At 40.0% G+C, this 15,256-nt stretch overlaps 1 protein-coding gene across 3 annotated transcripts in view; it reads right to left on the minus strand.

The window, feature by feature from the left end:
* Window positions 1–15,256, minus strand: part of SLC35B4 (solute carrier family 35 member B4) — a 40,073-nt gene that overhangs the window by 9,463 nt on the left and 15,354 nt on the right. For all 3 annotated transcript variants that reach the window (XM_060020917.1, XM_060020918.1, XM_060020919.1), the window contains exons 2-8: window positions 10,241–10,354; window positions 7,023–7,125; window positions 5,794–5,843; window positions 3,349–3,430; window positions 3,069–3,129; window positions 1,446–1,555; window positions 28–103 (exon numbers count right to left, since the gene is read on the minus strand). In XM_060020917.1, the coding sequence (XP_059876900.1) occupies window positions 28–103; window positions 1,446–1,555; window positions 3,069–3,129; window positions 3,349–3,430; window positions 5,794–5,843; window positions 7,023–7,125; window positions 10,241–10,354 (596 nt within the window). The remainder of the gene's footprint in view (window positions 1–27; window positions 104–1,445; window positions 1,556–3,068; window positions 3,130–3,348; window positions 3,431–5,793; window positions 5,844–7,022; window positions 7,126–10,240; window positions 10,355–15,256) is intronic.

Raw genomic sequence — 15,256 nt, forward strand, 5'->3', positions numbered from 1 at the left:
AATTCTACTAGATAACCCCAAACTCACCAGAATTATTGAATAGAACGGCATGGTCATAAATGTCAGAAGCCAGGAAGATGAAACCAGGAAGTGGAAGGGCATGCTAGGGGAAGAAACATTTCATGTAAATTTAAATGCAAAAACATTATAGAAGAATTAGAGTATCTTTACACTGATTGAAAGTTTTACAAGTTGTTTAACAAGCAATATCAAGAAAAGCAAGTCAGACTTATTTATTAAGTTAAAAGTATCCAGTGCTACTGACCACTTACATTGTAGGGCATGATATCAACCCCCAAATTACAGTTCTTGCCCTTTGAAGTCTGATGGTCATTACACACAAAACAAAAAAATAGAGCCAGCATCCTTTCCTCAACAAAAGGGAATGGAAAATTGAAACACACAGTCATTCTGCCCAAAGGATCTGCTACATTTTACTATTTTTACTATTTACTATAACGGATTTAAAAATTATATGGAACGTGCAGGCAGATTTTAGGGTGTTCAGGAAACTAGTGGGAAAAGAGAGTGGAGGACAATATGAAGTCAGGGATAAAGAAATGAAGACAAGAATTAGAAGAGACTGAAGAGGAAGGGGAAACAATAGGTAAGCAAAGATAAGGTGCTTGACAACAACCCACCACTACTACCACCACGATAACAAGGAATCACAGGAAACATCTGCCAAGCAGTTAACTGTACACCAGGTACCATGCTAAAAGAAACACGGAAACCAAACAGCATGTTCCTTTATGTTTTAAATTCTCAGCCGCGTACTCTAGTTCTAAGTAAATGTCTCAAGTTGCTTGTCTGCAACTTCAGTACAAACGGTTGGCAGGGAAGGAATCCCTGAGATTACTGAATCTGGAGGCAATGATATCACCATGACCTTGAGGAGCCGGGCATTATTTCAACAGAAGAGACGGGGGAGAGAGAGGAAAGTTAGAGGAGGTGGCTCTAGATCAGCAGTTTCAAACAAGAAGCGAAAGAGTATATAATTAACTAATTAACCTCTCCATCAAAGGAATAAAGCCCATCGGAGGGACTTACTCCTCAAATCCCATCTCCCCCAACTCTCCCAAATGCCTGACCGCACATATTCTCCTCGGCATGGGGTTTCTGAAACTTCTATTCCCTTTCTAGGTTTCCATAGTGGTTTTAACTTGATTTCATCTATAGGAACATTGGGTTCCTTGTCCCTTGGGGTTGTTCCTGGTTGGCAGACATGTTCTGTTCACACTGACTGATAATGATCACCTCGTGTAGAGAACTGTGGCAGCCTATTAAAACTGCCAAAGTCCGTGGGCCCCAAAACAGTTTATTGGATAATAAATTGATCCTTCGACTACATCAGAAGGATGACATATCACATTTGAAATAACATATTACAATAACAATAACAACTCAATAATTTTCATCTTCCCTGGGTTCAAGAAACTGCTTACATTATAAAACAAAGCCTCCTTGGAGTGTTTCCCAAATTGTTTGTACAGAGTCTCTTGGAAAATACCCATCCTTGCTGACATCAGAAGAGCGAAAGTCAGTGCCCCAATACCTAAAAAGCAAACATCGAGTTACAAGATGCCTGCATTTGCTAACTTCCAGATCTTTTCTTAAAGAACATTAAGCTCTACAAACATTACACACTAAATGTGCAACATGTACAAAATTTAAAAAGAAATAAAAATCAACCACAATATTACCATCCAGTCCTAAACAGTTTGCTATCTCTCTCTGTGTATATACTTAGGTAGGTATTTTATGCTGAGACAGGATCATAATGAATATATAATTTTATATCTTGCTTTCTTCACGACCTTTTTCCTGGATTTTCCTTCAAGTCATTCATTAAAATTTTTTCAAAAGTATGGCTGCATATTATTCTATCATGGGGATGTACCATACTTAAATGTCTTATAATAGGAGAATGGTTAGATTACTTCCAATTATTTCATCATTAAAATCAATGTACATCCTAGTACATAAATCTTTAAACAAAATGTTGATTATTTCCTTAGGATACACTCTCATAAGGGGGATTACTGAGTCAAAGGTTGTAGACATTTTAAAAACTCAATACATACACATACTTTTTTTCCCAGAAAGGCTGTGTCAATTTACCATAAACAGTTTATATGGAAATGGTTGCCTTACTGCATCCTCAGCAGCAATGAGAATAATCATTTATTATCTTGCCAATATAAGAGACCAAAATTAAAAGGTACTGCATTTTGGTTTCAATTTGCATTTCTTTGATTACTAGACTAGCAAGGCCGAACATAAGTTTACTGAACATTAATTTTGTCCCCATGAATTGTGTGTTCATGTCTTTTGCAAGTTCTTATTGGATAAAGTATCTTTCTAATAGCTGATAAAGAGCTTTCTATGTTAAGAACAACAATCTAAAGAGATAAAGTTTCAAAGTCAAGAGGCGAGGAGAATAGTTCTTTCATTGCTACTTTTCTTCCATTTGGTCAGTCTCAATATCTTATTGCCATCACTAACTTTCCCCTCTCTATCATACACAGCAAGGGCAAAGCTCTATAGGAGTTGTTTAATTAATTCAACAAAGAGATATTTGTATTTTTAAAAACTCCCCAGGAGATTGTGATGATCCGTCAGGTTTGGGAACATTGCCATGTGGAACAGCTTATGAGGAAAATAAATCTAAGATTTAGAAATGGGTCCCTTGGAAATTTAAAGAGTCAGCTGCTGTAATGTGCCCTCCTTTTGTAGAAGCTTCTGCTCAGCAGACAGATCATAAAGAAATGGATGATACTCTATTGCTCCCAGAGAGTGTGATGGACAACTAGACACAGACTTTTCTTTCTACACCCGTGGCAACCAAGACAGCATCCATGCTGTAGAACACGGTACCATGAATACAGAGTTTTTTTTTTTCGTTTCTTGAACACTAAGGTTCAGAGATATATAATCCCAGACGCCTCTCTCTTCTATGGCATAATTTGTTTAGCCAAAGCTTCTTGCCAAGAAACATATCCCTTAGGAGAAGCCTCTGAAAACAGAACTGCAGAGGCAATTAGCTTTATTGTAATTACTGTACTTGCCTAGAAACCACCATGCAAATGCCTGGAATCCATCATTCTCACCCGAGCTGGACTGGGAAGTCTAGGAAATAAGAAAAAGTACGAGGTACGGAGACCAGAACTACATTCAAGGGGCCTCAATACAAGGGAAATATTTATGTTACCCGTTTCCCTCCACTCTTCTCTTTCAGAGATTTAAATCCTTGTATCACATGAGCATTTACATTTATTATATCATTAATAAGTACCTGGGCCCCCAAGGCAAGTAGTGAATAGAAATCATTTGTGAACAGATTCTTACCACCTGCTTTGCTGACATGAAAGTGCAGATAAATATCCCCACAGACACCAGGGCGATGGAGGTATATTTGAATACACTGTATCTGCGAAAATAAGAAAAAGCACCTCAGGAAAGCGCAGATACAAATTTCCACAGGACACTGACAGTCAGATGGTGCATGAGAGTACAAGTCACCAAAACACAATCAAGGGGATCACGTCCCAGCAGAGTCCACGTAAGTGTGCGTGAAAAGAATCAGGATGCCGACTAGTTTCTAAACAGCGCCCTTTCTGGTGGTGGTTAAGACAGTTTGTTTCCCGTAGTTTGTGCACCAATAGATTGTTTCATCAGAAAACAAAGACAGACCAGACATAACAGCCCATCCTGCTCTCGAGTCCGGATGAAAGCCTGCTAGATCTTAAGGGGTGCCTGTTGCTTTCCCTGGCTTCTGGGGCCCAGATCTGAGTGTGAAGAGACACAGCATGAGAGGAAGGGCGGAAGGAATATCAGGGACAAGCAGCAGGGGAGGGCACTGTCTTTACGTCTCTTAAATATTGTTTTGAAATGTTGGCATAGTTGGATAAAGCAAGTAATATGAAACTAATAGAACTATTAGCAGTAATAAGAGTGGCATTTCACATTAACTAAAATAGTATCAATTAACATCCCTCTCAGGCTCTTGGTGATAAAGCAAAAGGCCTCAGACAGGAAAGAAAAGAAGTTAAAACCTTACATCTGAAGTTTTCTACTCAAATACTTTGTATAGTTCTGGTCACAGCGCCTCAGAAAATGGCCAGCGGAACTGGCTGCGGGGCAGAGCAAGGGGCCAAGTGCACCACGCTAGAGAAGAGGGGCGGGCGAGGACACAGGCGCTGCTGCGGGCAGACAGAAACATAAGGGAACTCTCCAGTCTGCAAAGATCAGATAGGGAGGTCTCAAATTCAGGCCTAAACAATAATGAAGGGCATGGTTAAGGTGAATATAGATTTGGTCTTCAAATCCTGGAAAAGGAAACACACTATAAACTTGACGGGTGCTACTCAAGATAAACAAAAGGAGAGAATTACTAAACCATGATATTAGACAGTTAGCTTAGGGAAATTCCTGTTCTCTGGGGGATACAGACTGGAGAGAGTCAAAAAAGACTTAGAGAGATTCCAGATGACAGACTAAAAACAAGCTCTTAAGGAAAACTGTAATGTTTAAGGCCCCCCAACATTTGGGGTATGTCAGGAGAATACATTCCTTTTATAATAAGTTCTTTTGTATCCCTGCTATGCACCAAAATCAAAGGTTGGAAAGACCATGGGTCTGTCCCAATGTGACCTTTACATTACCAAGAAGCACAGGGGTCCCTTCAAAGATAATGAACCTGACCATTACCTCCGTGTGCTTGAATAGAGTCAAAGGTTGTAGGTCTTTCTAGAGAGACCTAGAAAAGAAATCAACTACAATGGTGCTTATCTGGGGAATACATAAGCCTCAGGAGACAAAGAGCTCATGGTAAGGAGCCTTTTCATGACACAGCCCTTATTACTTAAAAACTCTAGCTTCCCACACTGAATTGACAGCTACTTTCCAAGCTGGTACAGAGGGTTTTAATACTTCGGGCTGGGTACTAAATACATTGAAAAGCAGGCACCAACTTGCACGATTTTGGTCTCAACAGTGAGGATGAACTTCCCCCTGAGAAGTGTTCCAGACTGCACGGGCTGTCTCTGCCCCACACCTCTCCTCCCTGGGAGTGAGGCTCCGAATGAAGGTGAGAGACAAATGCTTGGCAACAGCATCCCAGATACTTCTGCTATTTCCCAGCCGTACCCAGAGAGAGCCACTGGCGACAGTTACAAAGAAGGGTCCTGAAACTTTTCATCGCATCTTGTTTGGCCACTTGGGCCTTTGTTAGGAATTTTCTTTATAATACGTATGATTATTTCTTAGCTCATTGTGTTGTACGCTTCCTAGGACAGCACTGTCCCACAGAACTCCAGGGAAGCTGGCGATGTCCCGCATCTGGGCTCTCCAAGGCGGTCACCACTAGCCACATGTAGCTGCTGAGCACTTAAAATGTGACTAGTGAGATGGAGAAACTATATATTTAATTTTATTTACTTTTTAATATTTAAAATTAAATGTAAATAGTCACATGTAGCCAGTGGTGACCACGTGGGACAGTGGAGTTCTAGATCAATTGGCTTCGTAGATTAGTATGGTACTGAAGATTCAACGATGACAAGAGTTTATTAATTCTACACAGAGAATGTGCTGCTCCAAAGCCACAGGTGGGGCCTCTTACCTGGTCCACTGCCTCAGGAATGAGCACCACTGTCACAGACAGAACTAAGAAACAAGGCAGATGGCCAAGCACAAACTTATCATCACTATGAGAAAAGGAATCCAGATGAGCTTATGGCTGGGGCTCAGCTTATCCTTCCTATACACAAAATATAAAAGAGTATTGTTTACCTTTTCTTCAAAATGATAATTCCTAGAATCATGTTGGCAATTAGAGAACCCTGTGAAAAGAGACAACAGAGTTTTAGTGCACTAGGGAAAGGAGATAACACAATTCAAGATAAGTATGAACAGGGGCAAGGTGAGGGAAACAGCTGGAAAGGAGGAGGTTAGGATGAATGATCAGTGAGGTACACCATGTTGCTAGGATGGCAGAAGTTACAAACCATAACGATCTACACGTAAAATAATACAACATTTTAAAGTTGACAATGAGAAGAAAAATGATCAATTCTCAATAAGGGGTCAAAGCTGAAGCTGGGCTAGCAGGAATGAAGTATGTTATAGACTTATTTTTGTCAAATTTCCCATCTGGTTTACAGGAGCCTTTAACACGCTTCTCCTCGCCCACAGTTTGGCTGAATGAAGTTGTGCAGGGATCTGTCTCTTGTCTGGAAAGTTGTCAATCAATCAGCAAGTGTCTATTGAAAGTCTGTTCTGTGATCAGTGCTCGGAAGGTCATCTTGGTCATTATAATCAGCTCTGGAAAGTTGCTTTAGGGACAGCACATTCCATCTCACAAAAATCTCAGGCCACACAGAAAAGTTATCATCCCAATTTTTACCTATTTTGCATTCTTCTGCAATCCTAACTATATTCCCTCTTGAGTTTCTTTCCTGTTCTTCTGGGAACACTCTGTTCTTATTTATATACAAACTAGCTCTCCCACCATGCATGAGGCAAAGATGAAAACCTCTGCTGCTTTGGGAGAAACCCTACCTTCATCAAGAATTTCCTTTTATGTAATTATCTGAAGTCTCTATTTTCAAAAAACATCAGAAAAGAGAAGTATCTATATCATGTACTAGAAGTCAACGTAATTTCATGGAAGAAACAAAGAGTGATGAGAAATAAGTTAAATAACATTCATAGCAAGAACGAATATAAAACCAACCAGATGAAGAAAATTAAAGGTAAAATCTGTTATCCAGGGAAATTTTAACCTTCCTTTTATTAATCACCTGTAAGACCTCTGATAAATAAAAGTAAACCACCCACTTTCATATTTTTTTGCCCTATTTCTCAGATGAAAGCCAGCCTCTGCTTATTCATCCATGAGACCTATTCTTACACCCTAGACTTTACTCCTTATAGGCTCTTTCTACTTCTGTCATGTGTTTAATGGACCCACTTGGCTGCATTTTCCAGAGGAACATGTTCACATGAGCCGGCAGACTTACAGATCTAAATATCATGTGCAGGGGCATGGCGATGTTGAGATTCAGGGCGTAGTTGTTGACCACGCTGACGGTGAAGAACATGGTCACCATTATGGCGTAGTACCTGAGAGGCAGAGACGACAGCTCATCACACAGGATCCACGATTTCAAGAAAATCAAGTAGAGAAGGAAATACATATTTTTGGTTTAAAAAGTCTTGTGCTTATTTCCTCTGGATTAAAAGATCGTATCACTATTATCATGTGAAGTCAAGCACCAAGTACATAGGAAAATACTTCACAAAGCCAGAATAACGTGGAAAAAGTTTGAACTACAGAATGTGTTCCAAGAAACACTATTTTAATATTTTTCTAGTATGTACAGCAACTATAAATGAGGCTTCAAAAAGAGTTACCTGATAGACAGCAATAGGTTTTTTAAAGTGAATGGATAATTTTTATTATTGTATCAGTTCTTTGTATATAATTTTCATGTAGCTCTAAAGAACTTAAAAATTGTTAAACTCTCTCAAATATTTCCTCTGTACACTTGTTTATACTATTAATTTTCACTGTTTCTAAAGAAAAGATGTGCTAAGTCAAGGCTTACTTTCACCCTAGCAACTGTTAAAATTATCCCACCTTGAACCAGTGGCCTCCAAATTAATGAGGGCATCATTTGACTTGCATAGATTTGTATTTAAAATTAGGGCCCCTGTTTTTTGAGACTGTATAGGTCTTTAAATAATAATAAAAAGCAAAAACTAAAAGAAATCCAGGAACTCTAATCATTTAGAAAGATAAAGGGATGAACACAAATAACAAGTTATAAATAAATTAATTAATTACATAATTTTTAAGATGCCTTTCATACATATTAGCTTAAACCATTTAAAATGCCGTTTTTTGGTAGGTCAAAAGGGATTGAACATCAGCAACTTCATATGATTCAACCTAATACATTCAACAAGGGAAAATAATAAGTACATGGCTAAAGAATGCAGGGCAAAGGTGAATAAGTGGTTCCACATTCTTCAGGAATTGTCGAAAGTCTTTGAGCACAGATCCCCATCCTTTTCACCTTTGCACATCTGGAGAAGATGACAGCAGTGCGTCTCAAGTTATCTTCCCTGACAAGAACCAATTTTGCGTTCCTGGTGAGGTAGGGGGCTATCTGACCGTGCACACCAGGGCTAAAAGAACACAGTCTGGAAAGTCTGAAGAGCTTTACAATGAATGCAGAACACAGTAATACACACATGCAAAGTTACTGGTGAGAACTACTTCACAGCTTATAAATAATATACTGCTGGTGATTTCACAAGCTTTCTTGCCCAATTTTCCTAGTTCAGTCTTGAAAAGATGCCATCTGGAGATAGAGGTCATCAAGTTCTTTCAGGATAATTAATTCCAACTATTCCACATCACTGCCTACATAGTATTGCCTAGAAATCGCTCATGGGGATGAACGACAAGAGCAAGATTTTGATTACGGCTTCCCAGATAGAAAATAAAATAGGCGGCACGAACTGCACACATGGGAGCATGGTTGTTAGGGCAGGTTCACGGGGAGCCTCCAAGGGCAGGTTAGGGAGTTTGGGCTTCACTTTGAATCTAACGGTGACCTGAGTGCATGTGGAGTGGGTGTTGTGATACAATGGTAGGAAGTTGAAATGGAGGGATGAAGAGGTGATAGGCAGGAGGTCAGCCAACCAGGCTATTATTATAAAAGTCATGGCGAGAGTGAATACGTTCCTGAACTGTGCTAGTGGCAGCCAGAGAAGAAAGAAATAGTGGAAGGAGGAGGGAAAGGACCAGAGGAATCAAAAAATGCTGGGGTTCCTACTCTGATATAAATGCTGGTCTTGGGAGCAGAAAGTTTTATGCAGATACTAAAGCCAATGGGGGAAGGGAAAGTATTCAGAATATTTAGCATCACCTTGGGATATTTAAAAATACAATATTAGTAACAAAATTCAGCCAGATTTTCTACAGCGGGCTACTCAGGAAGGCTGCAAAATAACACCAATGAATCTTAGCCAGTCCTTGGATGCATTCACACCAGAACGTCCCTCTCAAAGGGATTAAGTGACACTATCCTACTAAATACAACTGGATGGATTACACTTTGTGTGTGTGTGGTTCTTTCTTTTAATTTAACAACAAGGACCTATTGTACAGCACAGGGAACTCTACTCAGTATTCTGTAATAACCTATACAGGAAAAGAATCTGAAAAAGAATGGATATATGTATAACTGAATCACTTTGCTGTACACCTGAAACTAATACATTGCAAATCAACTATACCCCAATATAAAACAAAAATAAAATTAAATTTAAAAAATACACTTTGAGGGCTGCCCTGGTGGCGCAGTGATTGAGAGTCCGCCTGCCGATGCAGGGGACACGGGTTCGTGCCCCAGTCCGGGAAGATCCCACATGCCGCGAAGCGGCTGGGCCCGTGAGCCATGGCCGCGGAGCATGCCCATCCGGAGCCTGTGCTCCGCAACGGGAGAGGCCACAACAGTGAGAGGCCCGCGTACCGCAAAAAAAAAAAAAAAAAAAAATACACTTTGATTTCAAGTCTCTCACAGCAAGAATGCTGTTTTCAATACACTGTTCGTTATAAGATCTGCCCTGTTTTCTGTTTGGCCCCATGAGTACAGTTATGCAAATTTGGACTAATGGATGGAGGTCTGGAAGCAACAATTTTACCTTAGCTTGCAGTTCATTTTCTTTTGATTGAGGTGACAGTCACATAACATAAAATCCACCATTTTAAAGTGAACAATTCGGTGGTATTTAGTACACTTACAATGTTGTGTAACTACCACTTCCATCTCCAAAAGCCATTAGTCTTTTAAAAGTAACAATGATACCACTCTTAACATATTTGATAACTTTACCAACAAGAGGAAAATATGCATAACTGGTTAAAAATTGGTTGTCACACCAGGCCTTTGACCATATACCAGACAGACACAGACAGACACACGCACACATATATATAGTTGCCTCCATCAGAGTTATTTTAAGTGTCATGGCAGGAATTTTATTCTAAGAATAGGCTCCCTGCAGTGTCACAATGTATTAAATTCAGAAAATGAATTATTCTACTGATATATTTGGTACCAATCTTATAAAACGATGCCTCATATTCCTTTTGTATACATACCAGAAAAGCTCTTAACTTAGAAAAAAAAAAAAAAGGCTAAAAAGAGACTTCAATGCGCCATACCTTATTGGGATAGCTGGATGCTTCCTTCCCAAGTCAGCTTCAAAGAGGAAGCCTTCCACAGCGATAAATAAAAATTGTGCAAATGTCACGATGTTCCCGCATCCTGGATGCTTCCTGTGTAGTGAATAAAAAGAAAAAAAAAAAGACACAGAAAACTGAGATAAAGAGCACTAAGAATTGTTTTATTCATAGTTCAGAATAACAGGGAAGATGGATTTCTGTTACCCATTGTCCTTCTTTATCTCAGTTTTCATATCCCACGGATCACACACACTTAGCAACAGACCCACAGAGAAGAACGTCAGCTTTCTTCCTTTACTCTTGCACGGGTATAGCAGGCCATGAGTAAGAATGATAACGCTTGTTCCTAGAACTATGATACAATTTTCCCGGTAAACTGTAGGAAGTTGGTCACAGGTTCTCGTTGAGATCCTCACTTAACCAAGAGGGCTTTAGTCCAGATCCTCGTCAGCTTGGGCACAAGGCCCAAGGACAGAAACATGCTCAGATCTCCTATAATGTTTACATATCCTCCCAACCAGGATATCTCCGAGACTGCTGTCAATCAAAGACTCCTACCCAGTGTTAATGACAGGGATGTTACCTTAGACAGAATCCTCATGGGGGCAACAATGGTGGGGGGCTGGGGGCGGAATCTTACTATTTTTCTAAGTATAAAGCAAGGGTTATATGTACAGCACATAAGTCCATATACAGTGTACCTGCAGAGAGATGATTAGGAAAAAATGTCTACAAAGGGTCTTTGGTGGGGTTGGGGGGAGGGCCAATAATGAAGACAGGACTGAGGAGCACTGCTGCTGTCTTACTAGTCTCCACCACCCTTAACACAAATGTATCAGGGATTCAACAAACGTTCGTGGAATTCAGTGGAACCTCTTCAGTGATCTACTCAAGGGTTGGGGAATCTTCCACAGTGACCGTTACGAGCAAATCTACAAGGTAGAAAAGTTCCTCTGATATCAATCCCTCTTGAGGCACTCTGTGAAAGTTAGTTACTTCAAATGTTGTGGTTTTCTTGAGCTTGTCCTCCATGAGGCACTGCCCAATCATTGGAAGAAGGACAAAGTGAGCAGCTGTCTTTGTTCTCCTGAGGCCTCCAGAGTTCCCACATTACCAATAAACGCATATTACGAAATATAGTGCCCTGTTCTGCATTTTCCTCTTAACCAAAGACATTTACCCAAACCTACTGATGAGAGGGATTTAACTGTATTATTATATATTAATATAATGCTATTTATTAAAAACAACTCCATTCTCTATTGGTGTTATTAATATTAAACAGCAGTGCCAAGGATCATTCTTAAATACTCCCATCAGGCATAAAAATAAACAACACCAAGCCTAAGCCATTCCTGTGCTCACCATCGGAAGCGAACTCCTGTTCCGCTTTAGGCTCTACTACCTATGAAGGTGTCCTTGAAAACTACTGCTCTATATCCAATTCAGCGTTTTCTTCTAGCACGCCTTATGTTTGAGGGACAGGGCTAAACGTTGCAGGAATCCATAAATAACCATGTAAGACATTTCCCTCAGTCTAGGAGCTAATTAAAACCATTAGCCTAAGTATGACTGACAGAAGAAGGAACCTTAGCTCCAGATAGTTCCTAGCACAGTGCTTTTCAACCCTGGCCAGGCTGCTCTTTAATAACCATAAGCCTGAGAAGCCTCCCCCTCCCAGGTGGGGTGGGGCTCTGGATTTGAGGGCTGGGAGGTGTGTGTGTGTGTGTGTGTGTTGTGTGTGTGTGTGTGTGTGTGTGTGTGTGTGTGTGTGAGAGAGAGAGAGAGAGAGAGAGAGAGAGAGAGAGAGAGAGAGAGGGAGAGGGAGGGAGAGAGAGAGAGAGAGAGAGAGAGAGTCATAGGGTTGAGAGCCAGTCCACAGTGCTTAAAAGCACACAATGACACGCAGGATATCCAGCTATGCTGCTAACCTTATGACAGTAGAAGTTTATTACCCTAAGTTTACTTTGCTTATCTTTAAAATGGGAACAGTATTAGGGCCTATCTCATTGGTTTATTGTAGAGTAAATAAGCCAGTCCCTGAAACACACTTAACAGGGGGGAAAAGGCAAAAACTAAAACACTAGGATACCTTCAATCTAAGTATAGGAACCCTTTTAAAGACATTTATGTTGAGCAATTTTTACCTGTAAAAAAGAAGTGATGTGTTTTTAACGTCATAGGATTCAATGAGAAAATATACATAAATCGCCAAGCACAAGACTTAGTCCAAAAAGAGCTCATTATACTTCTTGTTTTCCCTTCCATTTTCTCTTTCCTGAAAGCTTAGGACAATTCAATTAAAGAGTAATTATCAAGAACCTATTGTGTGTGCAGGTAGGTGCTGGCTGAGAGGGAGCTGCCAATTGAATGAGACCTGATCCCTGCCAAACACCGAACGTGAGACAGTAGGAACCCAGTGCCCTGTGGGGATGGTTAGAGGACCGTTCTATTCATCTTCACACCACCAATCTCTGGGCACCGAGTCTGGCTTTCACCCAAGCAACTGAATGAATATGGATGCCTCACTTTAAGCAAACATGATCTAGAATATGAGGACTGTATGAAAGTTAAAAATAAACTATTTTGAAAAATGATTCACTTTTAAAGTGTATTCTTCATAGGATGTTGTAAAAGGCATCATAACAGGATCGTATCAAGGTGGCAGAGGAGTAGGACATGGAGCTCACCTTCTCCCACAAATGCATCAAAAATACATCTACATGTGGAACAATTCTCACAGAATATCTGCTGAACGCTGGCAGAAGACCTCAGACTCCCAAAAGGGCAAGAAAATCTCCACATAACTGAGTAGGGCAAAAGAAAAAAGAACAAAAGAGAGAGAAAGGAATCCAGATGGGATCTGCACCCCTTTTGGGGAGCTGTGAAGGAGGAAAGGTTCCTGCACCCGGGGAAGTCCCCTCACTGGCAGCAAAATCAGCTGGGACAGAGAGGGAACTTCAGAGCCTCGGAGGAGAGTGCGGCACCCTGTTTGCAGAGAGAGACCTGCATAGAAGATCAGTGCTGCCAGCACTCCCCAGCTTGGGTCGCTTGTCCACTGGGGAGAGTCGGGGCTGGGTGCTGAGGCTCAGGCTTCGGAAGTCAGACCCCGGGGAGAGGACTGGTGTTGGCTGTGTGGAGACAGCCAGCACACGCGGAGGAAAGAGACAGCAAATATCCAAACCCAAAACCACCCTCACGCCAAAAAAAATTAAACCCACACAAGCTACACAGGGACACTGCCACATATAAATAGCCCTCCAAGACTACAGTAGATAATTGTTTCTCCTAAACTCACACAGTAAGAGAAATACAAGCAAAATGAAGAAGCAGAGGAACTACTCCCAGTTAAAAGACCAAGAGAATTCCCCTGAAGGAACAAACAATGAAACAGACCTCATCAGTCTAATAGACGCCAAGTTCAAAAAACAGGTAATGAAAATACTGAAAGAATTAAGAAAGGCTATTGACAGGAATGCAAATTACTGTAAAAAGGAACTAGAAACTATAAGGAGGAGCCAAGAAAAATTTAAAAATTCGTTTGCCAAGACGAAAGCTGAGGTAAAGGCAATGAATAGAATGAATAATACAGAAGAAAGAATAAGTGATCTGGAAGATAGAATAATGGAAATTACCCAATCAAAACAGCAGACAGAAAGCCAAATGAAAAAAAGAAAAAATGAAAGCAATAAAAGAGACCTGTGGGATAATATAAAGCAGTCCAATCTACATATAATAGGGATTCCAGAAGGAGAAGGAAGAGAAAAGGGGGTTAAAAATGTATTTGAAGAAATTATGGCTAAAAGCTTCCCAAACCTAAAGAAGGAAACAGATATCCAGATACAGGAAGCACAGAGGGTCCCAAACAAGATGAACCCAAACAGACCTTCACCAAGACATATAATAAAAATGGCCAAAGTTAAAAAGAGGATTCTAAAGACAGCAAGAGAAAAACAAAGAGTTAATTACAAGGGAACCCCCCATAAGGCTATCAGCTGATTTCTCTACAGAAAACACTGAGGGCCAGAAGGGAGTAGCAAAATATATTCAAAGTCTTGAAAGGGAAAGATCTGCAGCCCAGAATATTCTACCCAGCAAGATTATCATTTAGAATAGGAGGAGAAATAAAGAATTTCTCAGACAAGCAAAAGCTAAAAGAATACAGCAATTCTAAAGCTATCTTAAAAGACATATTGAAAGGTCTGCTCTAAATAGAAAAGAAGCAAGAAGATACAAGAAGGAGGAAATCACAACTGGAAAATAAATCAGCCAGTAAACAGATCAAAAAGAAAAAACAAAACCTACTTGTGAAAGTGATGATAAACACAAGGAACAGCAAAAGGATAAACATGAAGATGTAAAAAAGACGTCAAAATCATAAAATGTGGGGAAGGAGGGTAAGAAAATGCAGATTCTTTTCTTTTTTAGGGTATGCTTGAGCCTATACGACTACCCATCTAAAGCAAGCAGATACAGGAAAGGGGGTTAACATACTTGAATAACAGGGCAACCACAAATCAAAAACATACAATAGATTCACAAAAACCAAAAAGAACACAAGCATAAAAGGAAATCACCAAACCACAAACAGAAAAACAAAGAAGATACAAAGAATCAACTGGAAAACAAAATTTAAAATGGCAATAAATACATATGTATCAATAATTACCTTAAATGTCAATGAACTGAATGCTTCAATCAAAACACATAGAGTGGCAGACTGGATTAAATAAACAAGAGCCTACAATATGCTGCCTACAAGAGACCCACCTTAGGGCAAAGGACACACATGGATTGAAAGTGAGGGGATGGAAAAAGATATTTCATGCAAACGGAAATGACAAGAAAGCAGGAGTTGCAATACTCGTATCAGACAAAATAGACTTTAAAGCAAAGGCTATAAATAAAGATAAAGAGGGACGCTATATAATGATAAAAGGATCAATACAAGAAGAGGATTTTACACTTGTCAACATATATGTACCTAATATAGGA

This window comes from Delphinus delphis, chromosome 9, assembly GCF_949987515.2.
Source record: "Delphinus delphis chromosome 9, mDelDel1.2, whole genome shotgun sequence".
NCBI classification, from domain to species: Eukaryota; Metazoa; Chordata; class Mammalia; order Artiodactyla; family Delphinidae; genus Delphinus; species Delphinus delphis.